Source organism: Tachyglossus aculeatus, chromosome 2 (assembly GCF_015852505.1).
Source record: "Tachyglossus aculeatus isolate mTacAcu1 chromosome 2, mTacAcu1.pri, whole genome shotgun sequence".
Taxonomy (NCBI): domain Eukaryota; kingdom Metazoa; phylum Chordata; class Mammalia; order Monotremata; family Tachyglossidae; genus Tachyglossus; species Tachyglossus aculeatus.
The window spans coordinates 139,733,208-139,750,327 of NC_052067.1; the positions used below are offsets into that span (position 1 = coordinate 139,733,208).

The 17,120-nt window shown below is 44.3% G+C and overlaps 1 protein-coding gene across 1 annotated transcript in view; it reads left to right on the forward strand.

The window, feature by feature from the left end:
- XRRA1 (X-ray radiation resistance associated 1) overlaps positions 1-17,120 on the forward strand; it is an 89,110-nt gene that overhangs the window by 40,298 nt on the left and 31,692 nt on the right. The window contains exons 8-9 of the mRNA XM_038740026.1: positions 7,287-7,415; positions 12,446-12,678. Coding sequence (XP_038595954.1) covers positions 7,287-7,415; positions 12,446-12,678 — 362 coding nt within the window. The remainder of the gene's footprint in view (positions 1-7,286; positions 7,416-12,445; positions 12,679-17,120) is intronic.

Below are 17,120 nucleotides of genomic sequence, written 5' to 3' on the forward strand. Positions count from 1 at the left end.
TATTGAGCGCTTACTGTGTGCACAGCACTGTACTAAGCGCTTGGTAAGTACAAGTCGGCAACATATAGAGACGGTCCCTACCCAACAACAGGCTCACAGTCTAGAAGGGGGAGATGGACAACAAAACAAAACACGGAGACAGGTGTCAAAATAGTCAGAACAAATAGAATTAAAGCTAGAGGCACATCATTAACAAAATAAATTAGTAAATATGTACAAGTAAAATAGTAATAAATCTGTACAAATATATATACAAGTGCTGTGGGGACTTATATATATACGAGTACTATGAGAGCAATCAATCAATCAATCGTATTTATTGAGTGCTTACTGTGTACAGAGCACTGTACTAAGCGCTTGGGAAGTACAAGTTGGCAACATATAGAGACAGTCCCTACCCAACAGTGGGCTCACAGTCTAGAAGGGGGAGACAGACAACAAAACCAAACATATTAACCAAATAAAATAAATAATAATAATAATAATAATGTTGGCATTTGTTAAGCGCTTACTATGTGCAAAGCACTGTTCTAAGTGCTTGGGGGATACAAAGTGATCAGGTTGTCCCACGTGGGGCTCACAGTCTTAATCCCCATTTTACAGATGAGGTAACTGAGGCTCAGAGAAGTTAAGTGACTTGCCCAAGGTCACACAGCAGACATGTGGTGGAGCCGGGATTCGAACCCATGACCCCTGACTCCAAAGCCCGTGCTCTTTCCACTGAGCCACGATATGTACAAGTAAAATAAATAGAGTAATAAATATGTACAAACATATGTACAGGTGCTAAGCGCTAGGGAAGTGCAAATCGGCAACAGTACAAATCAGTACTGTATGCAGAGCACTTCACTAAGCACTCAATGGTATTTGTTGAGTGCTTACCGTGTGCAGAGCACTGTACTAAGCGCTTGGGAGAGTCCAGTAGAACTATGTAACAGACGTATTCCCTGCTGCCAACGAGCAGACATGTGGCGGAGGCGGAATTGGAACCCAGATCCTTCTGATTCCCAGGCCCGTGATCTTTCCACTAGGCCACGTTGACACCAAGGTTGCGGGCTTGTGAGAGGGGAAGGATGGTAGTGCCGTCTACAGTGATGGGAAAGTCAGGGAGAGGGCAGGGCTTGAGAGGGAAGACAAGGAGTTCAGTCTTGGACATGTTGAGCTTTAGGTGGCGGGCGGACATCCAGATGGAGATGTCCTGAAGGCAGGAGGAGATGCGAGCCTGGACGGAGGGGGAGAGAGCGGGGGCAGAGATGGAGATCTGGGGGTCATCGGCGTAGAGATGGTAGTTGAAGCCGTGGGAGCAAATGAGGTCACCAAGGGAGTGCGTGTAGATCGAGAACAGAAGGGGACCAAGCACTGAACCTTGGGGAACCCCCCCAGTGAGAGGATGGGATGGGGAGGAGGAGCCTGCTAAACAGACTGAGAAAGAACGACCGGAGACGTAAGAGGAGAACCGGGAGAGGACGGAGCCTCTGAAGCCATCAGAAGTTGTGTGTGGACAGTGCCTTCAGGGCTCTCCATAATAATATTAGTAATATCAATATTATTAGTCATGGTAATAATAGTAGTACTAACCCTCAGCTGGTTTTCTTTTATACATTTGTTTTCTTCTAGATCATGCTCATAATAATAGTAATATTGATATTATTTATAACAATAACCATCAGCTGGCTTTCTTTTATGCATCTGTTCTCTTCTTCCAGCTCATGCTCACAGTAATATTATTCTTATTAATAACAGTAACCATCAGCTGGTTTTCTTTTATGCGTCTGTTCTCGTCTTCCAGCTCATGCTCACAGTAATATTATTATTATTAAATAACAATAACCATCAGCTGGCTTTCTTTTATGCATCTGTTCTCTTCTTCCAGCTCATGCTCACAGTAATATTATTCTTATTAATAACAGTAACCATCAGCTGGTTTTCTTTTATGCGTCTGTTCTCGTCTTCCAGCTCATGCTCACAGTAATATTATTATTATTAAATAACAATAACCATCAGCTGGCTTTCTTTTATGCATCTGTTCTCTTCTTCCAGCTCATGCTCACAGTAATATTATTATTATTAAATAACAATAACCATCAGCTGGCTTTCTTTTATGCATCTGTTCTCTTCTTCCAGCTCACGCTCTTAGTAATATTATTATTATTAACAACAGTAGCCATCAGCTGGTTTTCTTTTATGCATCTGTTCTCTTCTTCCAGCTCATGCTCACAGTAATATTATTCTTATTAATAACAATAACCATCAGCCGGTTTTCTTTTATACGTCTCTTCTCTTCTTCCAGCTCATGCTCATAGTAATATTATTATTATTCTTAATAACAGTAGCCATCATCTGGTTTTCTTTTATATGTCTGTTCTCTTCTTCTAGCTCATGCTCATTGTAATATTATTATTAATAACAATAACCATCAGCTGGTTTTTTTAGACATCTGTTCTCTTCTTACAGCTCATGCTCATAGTAATATTATTAATAACAGTAACCATCAGCTGGTTTTCTTTTATACATCTGTTCACTTCTTCCAGCTCATGCTCATAATAATAATGATATTATTATTAACAGTAACCATCAGCTGGTTTTCTTTTATACATCTGTCACTTCTTCCAGCTCATGCTCATAATAATAATAATAATGATATTATTATTAACAGTAACCATCAGCTGGTTTTCTTTTATACATCTGTTCACTTCTTCCAGCTCATGCTCATAATAATAATAATAATAATGATATTATTATTAACAATAACCATCAGCTGGTTTTCTTTTATACATCTGTTCTCTTCTTCCAGCTCATGCTCATAGTAATATTATTATTATTTATAACAGTAACCATCAGCTGGTTTTCTTTTATACGTCCGTTCACTTCTTCCAGCTCCTGCTCATAATAATATTCTTATTAATAACAATAACCATCAGGTGGTTTTCTTTTATACGTCCGTTCTCTTCTTCCAGCTCATGCTCATAGTAATATTATTATTATTCATAACAGTAGCCGTCAGCTGATTTTCTTTTATATGTCTGTTCTCTTCTTCCAGCTCATGCTCATAGTAATATTATTATTATTATTGTTAATAATAATAACAATAACCATCAGCTGGTGTTCTTTTATACATCTGTTCTCTTCTTCCAGCTCATGCTCATAGTAATATTATTATTATTAATAACAGTAGCCATCAGCTGGTTTTCTTTTATACGTCTGTTCTCTTCTTCCAGCTCATGCTCATGGTTTTATTATTAATATTCATAACAGTAACCATCAGCTGGTTTTCTTTTATACATCTGTTCACTTCTTCTAGCTCATGCTCATAATAATAATAATATTCTTAGTATTAACAATAACCATCAGCTGGTTTTCTTTTATACGTCTGTTCACTTCTCCCAGCTCATGCTCATAATAATAATATTATTATTATTAACAATAACCATCAGCTGTCTTTCTTTCATATGTCTGTTCACTTCTTCCAGCTCATGCTCATAATAATGATAGTATTCTTATTATTAATAATAACCATCAGCTGGTTTTCTTTTATACATCTGTTCTCTTCTTCCAGCTCATGCTCACAGTAATATTATTCTTATTAATAACAATAACCATCAGCTGGTTTTCTTTTATACGTCTGTTCTCTTCTTCCAGCTCATGCTCATAGCATTATTATTATAATAACAGTAGCCATCAGCTGGTTTTCTTTTATATGTCTGTGCTCTTCTTCCAGCTCATGCTCATAGTAATATTATTATTATTATGCTCTGCACACAGTAAGCGCTCAATAAATATGATTGATTGATTGGTTTTATCTGTACATATTTATTCTGTTTCTTTTATTTTGTTAATATGTTTTGTTGTCTGTCTCCCCCTTCTAGACTGTGAGCCCGTTGTTGGGTAGGGACCGTCTCTCTATGTTGCCAAGCGCTTAGTACAGCGCTCTGCACACAGTAAGCGCTCAATAAATACGATTGATTGGTTGTATCTGTACATATTTATTCTATTTATTTTCTTTTGTTAATATGTTTTGTTTTGTTGTCTGTCTCCCCCTTCTAGACTGTGAGCCCGCTGTTGGGTAGGGACCGTCTCTCTATGTTGCCGACTTGTACTTCCCAAGTGCTCTGCACACAGTAAGCGCTCAATAAATACGATTGATTGATTATTATTAATCATAATAACAATAACCATCAGCTGGTTTTCTTTTATACATCTGTTCTCTTCTTCCAGCTCATGCTCACAGTATTATTATTCTTAATAATAACAATAACCATCAGCTGGATTTCTTTTATTCACCTGTTCACGTCTTCCAGCTCCCGGCCTTTGCTTCCCCCAAGCCAACCTCTTAATCGTTCCCAATTTTCAACACTCCCATCTCCAATTCAGAGCTCACCGCCTATTCCTTAGCTTCACCTTCTTTAAAATCTTAAAAATCCTATTATTATTAAAAAGCCACTCCTCCACGAGGCCTTGCCTGATTAATCCCCGGCTCTGCCACCTGTCTGCTGTGTGACCTTGGACAAGTCACTTCACTGCTCTGGGCCTCAGTTACCTCATCTGGAAAATGAGGATGAAAAATGTGAGCTCCGTGGGGGAAAGGGACTGTGTCCAGCCTGATTAACTTCTAATAATGATAATAATAATAATAATGATGGCATTTATTAAGCGCTTACTATGTGCAAAGCACTCTAAGCGCTGGGGAGGATACAAGGTGATCGGTTGTCCCATGGCCGGGGGCTCACAGTCTTCATCCCCATTTTACAGATGAGGTCACTGAGGCATAGAGAAGTGACTTGCCCAAAGTCACACAGCTGACAATTGGTGGAGCTGGGATTTAAACCCATGACCCCTGACTCCAAAGTCCATGCTCTTTTCCACTGAGCCACACCACTGCTTACAGCAGTGCTTGGCCCATAGTAAGCGCTTAATAAGCACCACTATTATTATCCCCTCAGTCACTTCAACCCTTTTAGGCATTTATTACAGTCAATCCATTGTATTTATTGAGTGCTCCCCGTATGCAGAGCACTTTACTAAATGCTTGGGAGAGTATAATACAATAAAACGACAGTAATATTAATAATTGTTGTGGTATTTGTTAAGCACTGTTCTAAGCACTGGGGAAAAAACAGGATAATCACGTCTGACAAAGTTTCTGTCCCACACAGGGCTCACATTGTAAGTAGGAGGGAGAACAGGGAGAGAAGCAGTGTAGCTCATTGGAAACAGCCCGGGCTTTGGAGTCTGAGGTCATGGGTTCGAGTCCCAACTCTGCCACATGTCCGCTGTGTGACCTTGGGCAAGTCACTTAACTTCTCTGAGCCTCAGTACCCTCATCTGTAAAATGGGGATTAAGACTGTGAGCCCCACGTGGGACAACTTGATCACCTTGTATCCCCCCAGTGCTTAGAACAGTGCTCAGCACATAGTAAGCGCTTAACAAATGTCATTATTATTATTATTATTATTATTATTATTATTGAATCCCCATTTTACAGATGAGGTGAAAGGCACAGAGAAGTGAAGTGACTTCCCCAAGGTCGTGGCAGAGCCAAGATTAGAACCCAGGTCCTCACTCTTTCATTCAATCATATTTATTGAGCACTTACTGTGTGCAGAGCACTGTACTAAGCGCTTACTTGCTCCATGTCTAGACTGTGAGCCCGTTGTTGGGTAGGGACCGTCTCTATACGTCACCAACTTGTACTTCCCGAGCGCTTAGTACAGTGCTCTGCACACAGGAAGCGCTCAATACGATTGAATGGATGAACAAACGATATTGCCGGCAGACATACTCCCTGCCCTCAAGGGGCTTACAATCTTGATTGACTAATTTACCCATGTTTTGGATTTATAAATTCAATGGTATTTATTGAGTGCTTACTATGTGCAGACCACTGTACAAAGCACTTAGGAGAGTGCTCCCCCTCCCCATCCCCTCCACCTTACCTCCTTCCCCTCCCCACAGCACCTGTATATATGTTTGTACACATTTATTACTCTATTTGTTTATCTTATTTGTACATATTTATTCTATTTATTTTATTTTGTTAATGTGTTTTGTTGTCTGTTTCCCCCTTCTAGACTGTGAGCCCGCTGTTGGGTAGGGACCGTCTCTAGATGTTGCCAACTTGTACTCCCCAAGCGCTTAGTACAGTGCTCTGCACACAGTAAGCGCTCAATAAATACGACTGAATGAATGAAGTGCTTAGTACAGTGCTCTGCACACAGTAAGCGCTCAATAAATATGATTGAATGAAGGAACAGAGTTGGCAGACCTGTTCCGTGCCTACAGCGGAGCTTACAGTCTAGAGGGGGAGACCGATAGTAACATAAATAAACGACTTATGTATTTTAAAGATACATGTGTAAGTGCAGAGAGGTTGAGGGTGGAGCAGACATCAAAAGCCTAAAGGTCACAGGTCTACGTGCAAATGTAAAAAGGTTAATTAAAAATATTTGCCAGCTGAAAGCGTTTAGCGATCTCGTTTGCAAAGCTGAATGACCTAGAATGAGTCATTCATTCAGTCGTATTTATTGAGCGCTTACTGTGTGCAGAGCACTGTACTAAGCGCTTGGGAACTGTGTGCAGAGCACTGGACTAAGCGCTTGGGAAGTCCAAGTTGGCAACATGTAGAGACGGTCCCTACCCAACAGTGGGCTCACAGTCTAGAAGTGGGGGGCGGGGGGGTCAATCAATCAATCGTATTTATTGAGTGCTTACTGTGTGCAGAGCGCTGAATTAAGCGCTCGGGAAATCCAAGTTGGCAACATCTAGAGACGGTCCCTACCCAACAGTGGGCTCACAGTCTAGAGTGGGGAGGGGGTGTGTGCATAGTAAGCACTCAATAAATAGCGTTCCTCCTCTTTATTTTTATTTTATTTTGTTAATATGTTTTGTTCTCTATCTCCCCCTTCTAGACTGTGAGCCTGCTGTTGGGTAGGGACCGTCTCTCTATGTTGCCAACTTGGACTTCCCAAGCGCTTAGTACAGTGCTCTGCACACAGTGAGCGCACAATTCTCCCCCTTCTAGACTGTGAGCCCGCTGTTGGGTAGGGACCATCTCTAGATGTTGCCAACTTGCACTTCCCAAGTACTTAGTACAGTGCTCTGCACACAGTAAGCGCTCAATACATACGATTGATTGACTGATTGATTGAAAAGGTGAGTCATTGACTTCCAATTCACTAGTAAGTTCAGACATTGGTCTTTTGTTCAGACATTAAGTTCAGACATTACCGTTCTTTTGTACCTTGTGAACGGCAGTCCTTATTACTAACAGAGACTTTGGCTTTTCCAGGGACACCTCCGTCTTAACGCTGATAACCAAGTCTTTCATCCTAAGGTTCCCAGTCCTAGAAACACTGATGTTGGATGACAACCACCTGTCCCGTGCCGATGTTTTTGCCAGTCTGGCCGGCCTGAGGAGGTAAGGAACCAATCCGCAGTCCGAATCTGCCTTTTTCTGGGTATCTCTCCATGTTTCCATCTTCCTTGGGCCCTCTGGGAAGAAATGCTAAGGATTGAACCACTTTAGGTCTCCCGTGATGTTCCAGAGCAGCCATTCCTAGATCCTAGAGAAGCAGCGTGGCTCAGTGGAAAAAGCCCGGGCTTTGGAGTCAGAGGTCATGGGTTTGAATCCCAGCTCTGCCACATGTCTGCTGTGTGACCTTGGGCAAGTCACTTAACTTCTCTGAGCCTCAGTTACCTCATCTGTAAAATGGGGATTAAGACTGTGAGCCCCGTGGGACAACTTGATCACCTTTATCCCCCCCGGCGCTTAGAACTGTGCTTTGCACATAGTAAGCGCTTAACAAATGCAATCATTATTATTATTATTATCCTCTCCCGACCAAACGACGTTATCATTGACAGAGAAGGAGAATCAGAGGCGGCCTGGGGAAAGGTTATTTTCTAGTTTTGTTGGACTTTGAAATAAATCCCTGTCTGCTCTAGAGGCTGAGTGATCAGAAGCAGCTTGCCTTCGTGGAAAGAGCCCGGGCTTGGGAGTCAGAGGTCATGGGTTCTAGACTGTGAGCCCACTGTTGGGTAGGGACCGCCTCTATATGTTGCCAACTTGTACTTCCCAAGCGCTTAGTACAGTGCTCTGCACACAGTAAGCGCTCAATAAATATGACTGATTGATTGATTTGAATCACCGCTCCTCCGCTTGTCAGCTGTGTGACTTTGGGCAAGTCACTTCACTGGGCCTCAGTTACGGCTCAGTGGAAAGAGCCCGGGCTTTGGAGTCAGAGGTCATGGGTTCAGATCCCAGCTCCGCCACTTGTCAGCTGGGTGACTTTGGGCAAGTCACTTCACTTCTCTGGGCCTCCGTTACCTCATCTGTAAAATGGGGATTAAGACTGTGAGCCTCCCGTGGGACAACCTGATCACCTTGCAACCTCCCCAGTACTTAGAACTGTGCTTTAAACATAGTAAGCGCTTAATAAATGCCATTATTATTATTATGTGTAAAATGGGGATTAAGACTGTGAGCCCCCCATGGGACAACCTGATCATCTTGCAACCTCCCCAGCGCTTAGAACAGTGCTTTGCACAAAGTAAGCGCTTAATAAATGCCATCATTATTATTATGTGTAAAATGGGGATTAAGACTGTGAGTCCCATGTGGGACAACCTGATTACCTTGTATCTCTCCCAGGGCTTAGAACAGTGTTTGGCACACAGTAAGTGCCATTAATATTATTATCATATCATATGATATATTATATGTATTATATATTATATTCATTTTATAATATATTATTTTATTATCATATATTCTATGATTATTTATTATTATTATTAGGGCAAATTGGGGCCATTCCCCTGTTCTGACACACTCCCTTCTGCATTGTCCTGACTTGCTCCCTTCGCTCTTCCCCCCCTCCCAGTCTCACAGCACTTACCAACCTATCTGTCATTTGATTTAATCAATCAATCGTATTTATTGAGCGCTTACTGTGTGCAGAGCACTGTACTAAGCGCTTGGGAAGTACAAGTTGGCAACATATACAGTCCCTACCCAACAGTGGGCTCACAGTTGTGTTGCTGTCCGTCTCCCCGCTTCTAGACTGTGAGCTCGTTGTGGACAGGGACTGTCACTCTTAATTGTGGCATTGTATTTTCCCCAAGCACTTAGGGCAGTGCTCTGCGCACAGTAAGCACTTAATAAATAAGATTTAATGAATGAATAAAGAGCTACATAACTTCACTTATACTCTTGACAGTCCTGAACCACTCTGGGTTCCCAGCTTCTCCAGAAATCTTGGACCGTGAGGTTAGGGCTCATAGCAGCAGAATGGCCTGAGAAGTGGTATGGCATAGTGGCTAGAGCCCGTGCCTGGCCATCAGAGGTCATGAGTTCTAATCCCGCCTCCACCACTTGTCTGCTGTGTGGCCTTGGGCAAGTCACTTTGCTTCTCTGGGCCTCAGTTACCCCACCTGTAAATGGGGATTAAGCCTGTGAGCCTCAAGAGGGACAGGGACTCTGTCCAACCCCATTTGCTTGTATCCACTGCAGCGCTTAGTACAGTGCTTGGCACATAGTAAGCCCTTCAGTTCATTCATTCATATTTATTGAGTGCTTATTTTGTTCAGAGCACTGTACTAAGCGCTTGGAAAGTACAACTAAGCAACAGATAGAGACAATCCCTACTCAACAGTGGGCTCACAGTCTAGAAGAAATATCAATCGTATTTAATCAATCAAGAAATACCATTATTATTATTATTATTATTATTATTATTATTCTGTGGGCCTCAGTGCCCTCATCTGTAAAATGGAGAGTCAGACTGTGAACCCCATGTGAAACATGGACTGTGTCCAACCTGATTAGCTCGGATCTACCCAAGTGCTTGAGCCCACTGTTGGTTAGGGACCGTCTCTATATGTTGCCAACTTGTACTTCCCAAGCGCTTAGTACAGTGCCCTGCACACAGTAAGCGCTCAATAAATACGATTGAATGAATGAAAAGTTCATGACACGTAGCAAGCATGTAATAAATGCCATTATTATTACTCCCCCTCTAGACTGTAAACTCATCGTGGGCAGGGAATGTGTTCACTGTTGTATTCTACTCTCCCACTTGCTTAGTACAGTGCTGTGCACACAGTAAATGCTCAATAAATACAACTGGCTGACTGATTAGGGAATATTTTAAGCCCCCAGGCCCACCCCTCTGCCTGTTTTCTTTTAAACTGGTATTTTTTCAGTGGTTACTGTGTGTCACGCACTGTTTTAAGTGTGGGATCGATACTGCTCAATCAGGTCAGATACTGATCAATTAATTGTATTTATTGAGCGCTTACTGTTTGCAGAGCACTGTACTAAGCACTTGGGAAGTACAAGTTGGCAACATATAGAGACGGTCCCTACCCAACAGTGGGCTCACAGTCTAGAAGGGGGAGACAGAGAACAAAACATATTAACAAAATAAAATAAATAGAATAGATAAGTACAAGTAAAATAAATAGAGTAATAAATCCATACAAACATATATACAGGTACTGTGGGGAAGGGAAGGAGGTAAGGCGGGGGGGATGGGCTCACAGTCTAAGTAAGAGGGAGAACAGGTATTGGATCCCCATTTCACCACTGTGGAAACTGAGGCACAGAGCAGTGAAGTGACTTAGTCAAGGTCACACAGCAGGCAAAAGTGGAGGAGCCAGGATTAGAACCCAGGTCCTCTGACTCCCAAGCCCATGCGCTTTCCATGAGACCACACTGCTTCTCACTCATTCGTTCAATCATCTTTATTGAGCGCTTACTGTGTGCGGAGCACTGTACTAAGCGCTTGGGAAGTCCAAGTCGGCAACGTCTAGAGATGGTCCCCACCCAACAATGGGCTCACAGTCTAAAAGGGGGAGACTGACAATAAAACATGTGGACAGGTGTCAAGTCATCAGAATAAATAGAAAGAAAGCTAGATGCACATCATTAACAAAATAAATAGAATTAATAAATATGTACAAGTAAAATAAATAGAGTAATAAATCTGTACAAACATCTATACAGGTGCTGTGGGGAGGGGAAGGTATGTTTGGTTTTGTTCTCTGTCTCCCCCTTTTAGACTGTGAGCCCACTGTTGGGTAGGGACCATCTCTATATGTTGCCAACTTGTACTTCCCAAGCGCTTAGTACAGTGCTCTGCACACAGTAAGCGCTCAATAAATACGATTGATTGATTGAGAGGAAAAAGGGAGCTCAGTCTGGGAAGACCTCCTGGAGGAGGTGAGCTCTCATGTCCACCTGCACTGGACAGGGAGGGACCCAAACCCAGAACTTTTTTTTTTTCCACGGTATTTGCTAAGTTCCTACTAAGTGTGGGACAATCTGATAACTTTGTATCTATCCCAGTGCTTAGAACAGTGCTCTGCCCATAGTAGGTGCTTAACAAATGCCATCGTTATTATCATTATTGTGTCAAACACTGTTCTAAGCGCTGGAGAAGATTGGACAGAATGCCTGACCCACATGGGGCTCACAGTCCAAGTAGGAGGGAAAACAGGTATCCCCATTTTACTGTTGGGAAAACTGAGGCACAGAGAGGTTAAGTGACTTGCCCAGGGTCACACAAAAAGCAGTTGGCAGAGCTAAGATTAGAAACCACTGTCCTAAGTGCTTCAGAGAGACTCCCGGTTCCCCCTTTTCCTCTGCTCCTCCTCCCCATTGCCCCTACTCCCTCCCTGCCCCACAGCCCTTCTGTATAAAGGTACATATTTATTATTCCAATTATTTTATTAATGATGTGTATCTATCTATATATCTCTTTGGGCAAGTCACAACTTCTCTGTGCCTCAGTTACCTCATCTGTAAAATAGGGAATAAGACTGTGAGCCCCCTGTGGGGACAATCTGATCACCTTGTAATCTCCCCAGCCTATCTCTCTCTCTCTCTCTCTCTCTATATATATATATCTTTGGGCAAGTCACAACTTCTCTGTGCCTCAGTTACCTCATCTGTAAAATAGGGAATAAGACTGTGAGCCCCCTGTGGGGACAATGTGATCACCTTGTAACCTCCCCAGCCTATCTCTCTCTATATATATATCTTTGGGCAAGTCACAACTTCTCTGTGCCTCAGTTACCTCATCTGTAAAATAGGGAATAAGACTGTGAGCCCCCTGTGGGGACAATCTGATCACCTTGTAACCTCCCCAGCGCTTAGACCAGTACTTTGCACATTGTAAGCACTTAATAAATGCCATTATTAATTCTATTGATGCCTGTCTACTTGTTTTACTCTGTTATCTGTCTCCCCCTTTTAGACTGAGGACCCATTTTTGGATAGGGATTGTCTCTACTGGTTGCCAAATTGTACTTTCCAAGCGCTCAGTGAGCACTCTATAAATACGATCGAATGAATGAAGGAAAAGCCGCGTGGCCGGTGGTGGAAGTTGAGGTGATGGGGCCCCCCCGAGCGATGGTGACTCCTGTGTCCCTTTTTCTTCCTTTGAGGCTGAAGGAATTAAATCTGGACAAAAACAGGATCACCAGGATCCCCTACCTGCAGCAAATCCAGCCGTCGGCCGGGCCGGAGGAGCCTTCTTCGGCCCGCCAGCTGATCTTCCAGGGCGACTCGGCCGCCAGACCCCGGGATGGGGAGGCCCGTCTCCGGCCGGGCAGCCGGACGGAGAGAGGACGGCTGCATCACACCGCTCGACCAACCGCAAAGGGAGCGGACGGGACAGGTGGGAAAACTCTTTGCTTCCCAGTCCATCATCATCATCAATCGTATTTATTGAGTGCTTACTACGTGCAGAGCACTGTACTTCAGTCCGGGATAGATTGCAGTCTGCCAGTTGACCCTCTGTGGCCAGCTATTAGCAGACGGGAGGAGCAGGCCTCGTCCTGCCCCTGGGCTCTTCCCTCCCAGCCTGGCCCCAAGAAGGAGCGGAATCCAAAACCCGATGCCCAATCAATCAATCGTATTTATTGAGCGCTTAGTATGCAGAGAAGCGCTTGGGAAGTCCAAGTTGGCAGCATATAGAGACGGTCCCTACCCAACGGTGGGTTCACAGTCTAGAAGGGGGAGACAGAGAACAAAACCAAACATATTAACAAAATAAAATAGAATAGGTATGTACAAGTAAAATAAATCAATAAATAGAGTAAGAAATATGTACAAACATATATACAGGTGCTGTGGGGAAGGGAAGGAGGTAAGGCAGGGGAGATGGAGAGGAAGGAGGGGGCCAGAGAGGGTCAGAATGCAGTCCAGAAAGGCGGGGGGCCTTTCTCCCGGCTCCGCCACTTATCTGCTGGGTAACCCCGGGCAAGTCACTTCACTTCCCTGGCCTCAGTTACCTCATCCAGAAAATGGGGATGGAGGCTGTGAGCCCCACGTGGGACAGGGGGGATTTGCTTTATCTACCCCAGCGCAGTGTGGCTCAGTGGAAAGAGCCCGGGCTTTGGAGTCAGGGGTCATAGGTTCAAATCCTGGCTCTGGCACTTGTCAGATGTGTGATTTTGGGCAAGTCACTTCACTTCTCTGTGCCCCAGTTCCCTCATCTGTAAAATGGGGATTAAGGCTGTGAACCCCCTGTGGGACAACCTGATCACCTTGTAACCTCCCCAGCACTTAGAACAGTGCTTTGCATGTAGTAAGCGCTTAATAAATGCCATCATTATTATTATAGAGAGACAGGCTCACAGTCTAGAAGAGGGAAGACAGACAACATGGGGACAGGTGTCAAGTCATCAAAACAAATAGAAATAAAGCTAGATGCACATCATTAACAAAATAAATAGAATAGTAAATATGAACAAGTAAAATAGAGTGATAAATCTGTACAAACATATAGTCAGGTGCTGTGGGGAGGGGAAGGAGGTAGGGCGGGGGGGATGGGGAGGAGGAGAAGAAAAAGGGGGTTCAGTCTGGGAAGGCCTCCTGGAGGAGGTGAGCTCTCAGTAGGGCTTTGAAGATTGAGTGAGAGAGGGAGAGAGAGAGAGAGAGACTGTGTGTGTGTGTGTGCGTGCATGTTAATAATAATAATAATGATGATGATAACTATGGTGGTGGTATTCAATTGCATTTATTGAGCACTTACTGTGTGCAGAGCACTGTACTAAGCATTGGTATCCACCAGTAGGTGCTTACTGGACTACACGCTCTGGTGGATCCAAGCAAATCAAGTTGGATACAGTCTCTGTCCCTCGTGGGAAGCAGCAAGGCTCAGTGGAAAAGAGCCCGGGCTTTGGAGTCAGAGGTCATGGGTTCAAATCCCTGCTCCGCCACTTGTCAGCTGTGTGACTTTGGGCAAGTCACTTCTCTTTTCTGTGCCTCAGTGACCTCATCTGTAAAATGGGGATTAAGACTGTAAGCCCCCTGTGGGACAACCTGATCACTTTGTAACCTCCTCAGCACTTAGAACAGTGCTTTGCACATAGTAAGCACTTAATCAATGCCATCCTGGATTGGGAGAGTCTCAGTGACACGTAGTGGAGCTCAAACCACACTTCTGATCACCAAGATTACTGTGGGAAATTTTTTACTTAATTTTACCAACGTGCAAGGAGAGTGACACATATACACACACACCCCACCAAGGGTCCAATACCAGTCTGTGGTTAAAGAAGCCCGTTCTGCCAATGCTTCTTCTTTCTCCTCCCAGTATACTTCCTTCTCTGCCTGCTTCTGGTTACTGTGGAAAGTTTTTTACTTAATTTTACCGACGTGCAAGGGGAGTGACACATATGCACACTCACCCCACCAAGGGTCCAATACCAGTCTGTGGTCAAAGGAGCCCGTTGCCAATGCTTCTTCTTTCTGCTCCCAGTATACTTCCTTCTCTGCCTGCTTCTGGTTAATGTGGAAAGTTTTTTACTTAATTTTACTGACGTGCAAGGAGAGTGACACATATACACACACTCCACCAAGGGTCCAATACCAGTCTATGGTCAAAAGAGCCTGTTCCGCCAATGCTTCTTCTTTCTGCTCCCAGTATACTTCCTTCTCTGCCTGCTTCTAGTTACTGTGGAAAGCTTTTTACTTAATTTTACCAACATGCAAGGGAGTGACACTTATACACACTCCACCAAGGGTCCAATACCAGTCTGTGGTCAAAGGAGCCCGTTCTGCCAATGCTTCTTCCTTCTGCTCCCAGTATACTTCCTTCTCTGCCTGCTTCTGGTTACTGTGGAAAGTTTTTTACTTAATTTTACCAACATTCAAGGGGAGTGACACATATGCACACTCACCTCACCAAGGGTCCAATACCAGTCTGTGGTCAAAGGAGCCTGTTCTGCCAATGCTTCTTCTTTCTGCTCCCAGTATACTTCCTTCTCTGCCTGCTTCTGGTTACTGTGGAAAGCTTTTTACTTAATTTTACCAATGTGCAAGGAGAGTGACACATAGACACACACACTCCACCAAGGGTCCAATACCAGTCTGTGGTCAAAGGAGCCCGTTCTGCCAATGCTTCTTCTTTCTGCTCCCAGTATACTTCCTTCTCTGCCTGCTCCTGGTTACTGTGGAAAGCTTTTTACTTAATTTTACCGACGTGCAAGGAGAGTGACACATATACACACACACACTCCACCAAGGGTCCAATACCAGTCTATGGTCAAAGGAGCCTGTTCTGCCAATGCTTCTTCTTTCTGCTCCCAGTATACTTCCTTCTCTGCCTGCTTCTGGTTACTGTGGAAAGCTTTTTACTTAATTTTACCGACGTGCAAGGGGAGTGACACATATGCACACTCACCCCACCAAGGGTCCAATACCAGTCTATGGTCAAAAGGAGCCTGTTCTGCCAATGCTTCTTCTTTCTGCTCCCAGTATACTTCCTTCTCTGCCTGCTTCTGGTTACTGTGGAAAGCTTTTTACTTAATTTTACCGACGTGCAAGGAGAGTGACACATATACACACTCACCCCACCAAGGGTCCAATACCAGTCTGTGGTCAAAGGAGCCCATTCTGCCAATACTTCTTCTTTCTGCTCCCACTATACTTCCGTCTCTGCCTGCTTCTGCTCCTCTGCGTGCTTCCGTGCCACCTCCACGTGCTCCCTATGGATTCAAAATGACCACCCTTTATCTGCCTTAGGTGTCACAGCTGTGGCCCTACGTGACAGTCATTAATTCCCCCTTCTAGACTGTGAGCCCGTTGTTGGGTAGGGACCGTCTCTAGATGTTGCCAACTTGTACTTCCCAACCGCTTAATACAGTGCTCTGCACACAGTAAGTGCTCAATAAATACGATTGATGGAATGAATGAATGAATGAATGAATGAATGAATGGTCCAGGCCCGTTACCGGGTAGAACAGAGAGGGCTGTGCTCCATCCCAGGCCCGCAATCACCTGTCTCAGGTAGAGCCCATCAGTGGCTTCGCAAAGCCTCTCCCTTGTCGCAGTTAGTTGTTCGCGGGATCCCCGTCACTAAGTAATAATAATAATAAGTCTTTTAGACTGTGAGCCCACTGTTGGGTAGGGACTGTCTCTATATGTTGCCAATTTGTACTTCCCAAGCGCTTAGTGCAGTGCTCTGCACATAGTAAGCGCTCAATAAATACAATTGATGATGGTAGTATTTGTTAAGCTCCCAGTCTCCCCCTTCTAGACTGTGAGCCCACTGTTGGGTAGGGACTGTCTCTATTTGTTGCCAGCTTGTACTTCCCAAGCGCTTAGTACAGTACTCTGCACACAGTAAGTGCTCAATAAATACGATTGATTGATTGATTAAGTGCTTACTATGTGCCAAGCACTGTTCTCAGAACTGAGGTAGGTACAAGGTAATCAGGTTGCCCCCCACGTGGGGCTCACAGTCTTAATCCCCATTCTCCAGATGAGGTAACCGAGGTTCAGAGAAGTGACGTGGCTTGCCCAAAGTCACACAGCTGCCAGGTGGCGGAGCCGGGATTCGAACCCATGACCTCGGACTCCCAAATCCAGCTCTTACCCCTAAGCCACGCGGCTTCTCTTAGTAAGGCTTCTCAAGTAAGGCAGCTTGTTGTGGGCTCACCGCAGTGGCTTCTTCTCCCGGCTCCGCCACTTATCTGCTGGGTAACCCCGGGCAAGTCACTTCACTTCCCTGGCCTCAGTTACCTCATCCAGAAAATGGGGATGGAGGCTGTGAGCCCCACGTGGGACAGGGGGGATTTGCTTTATCTACCCCAGCGCAGTGTGGCTCAGTGG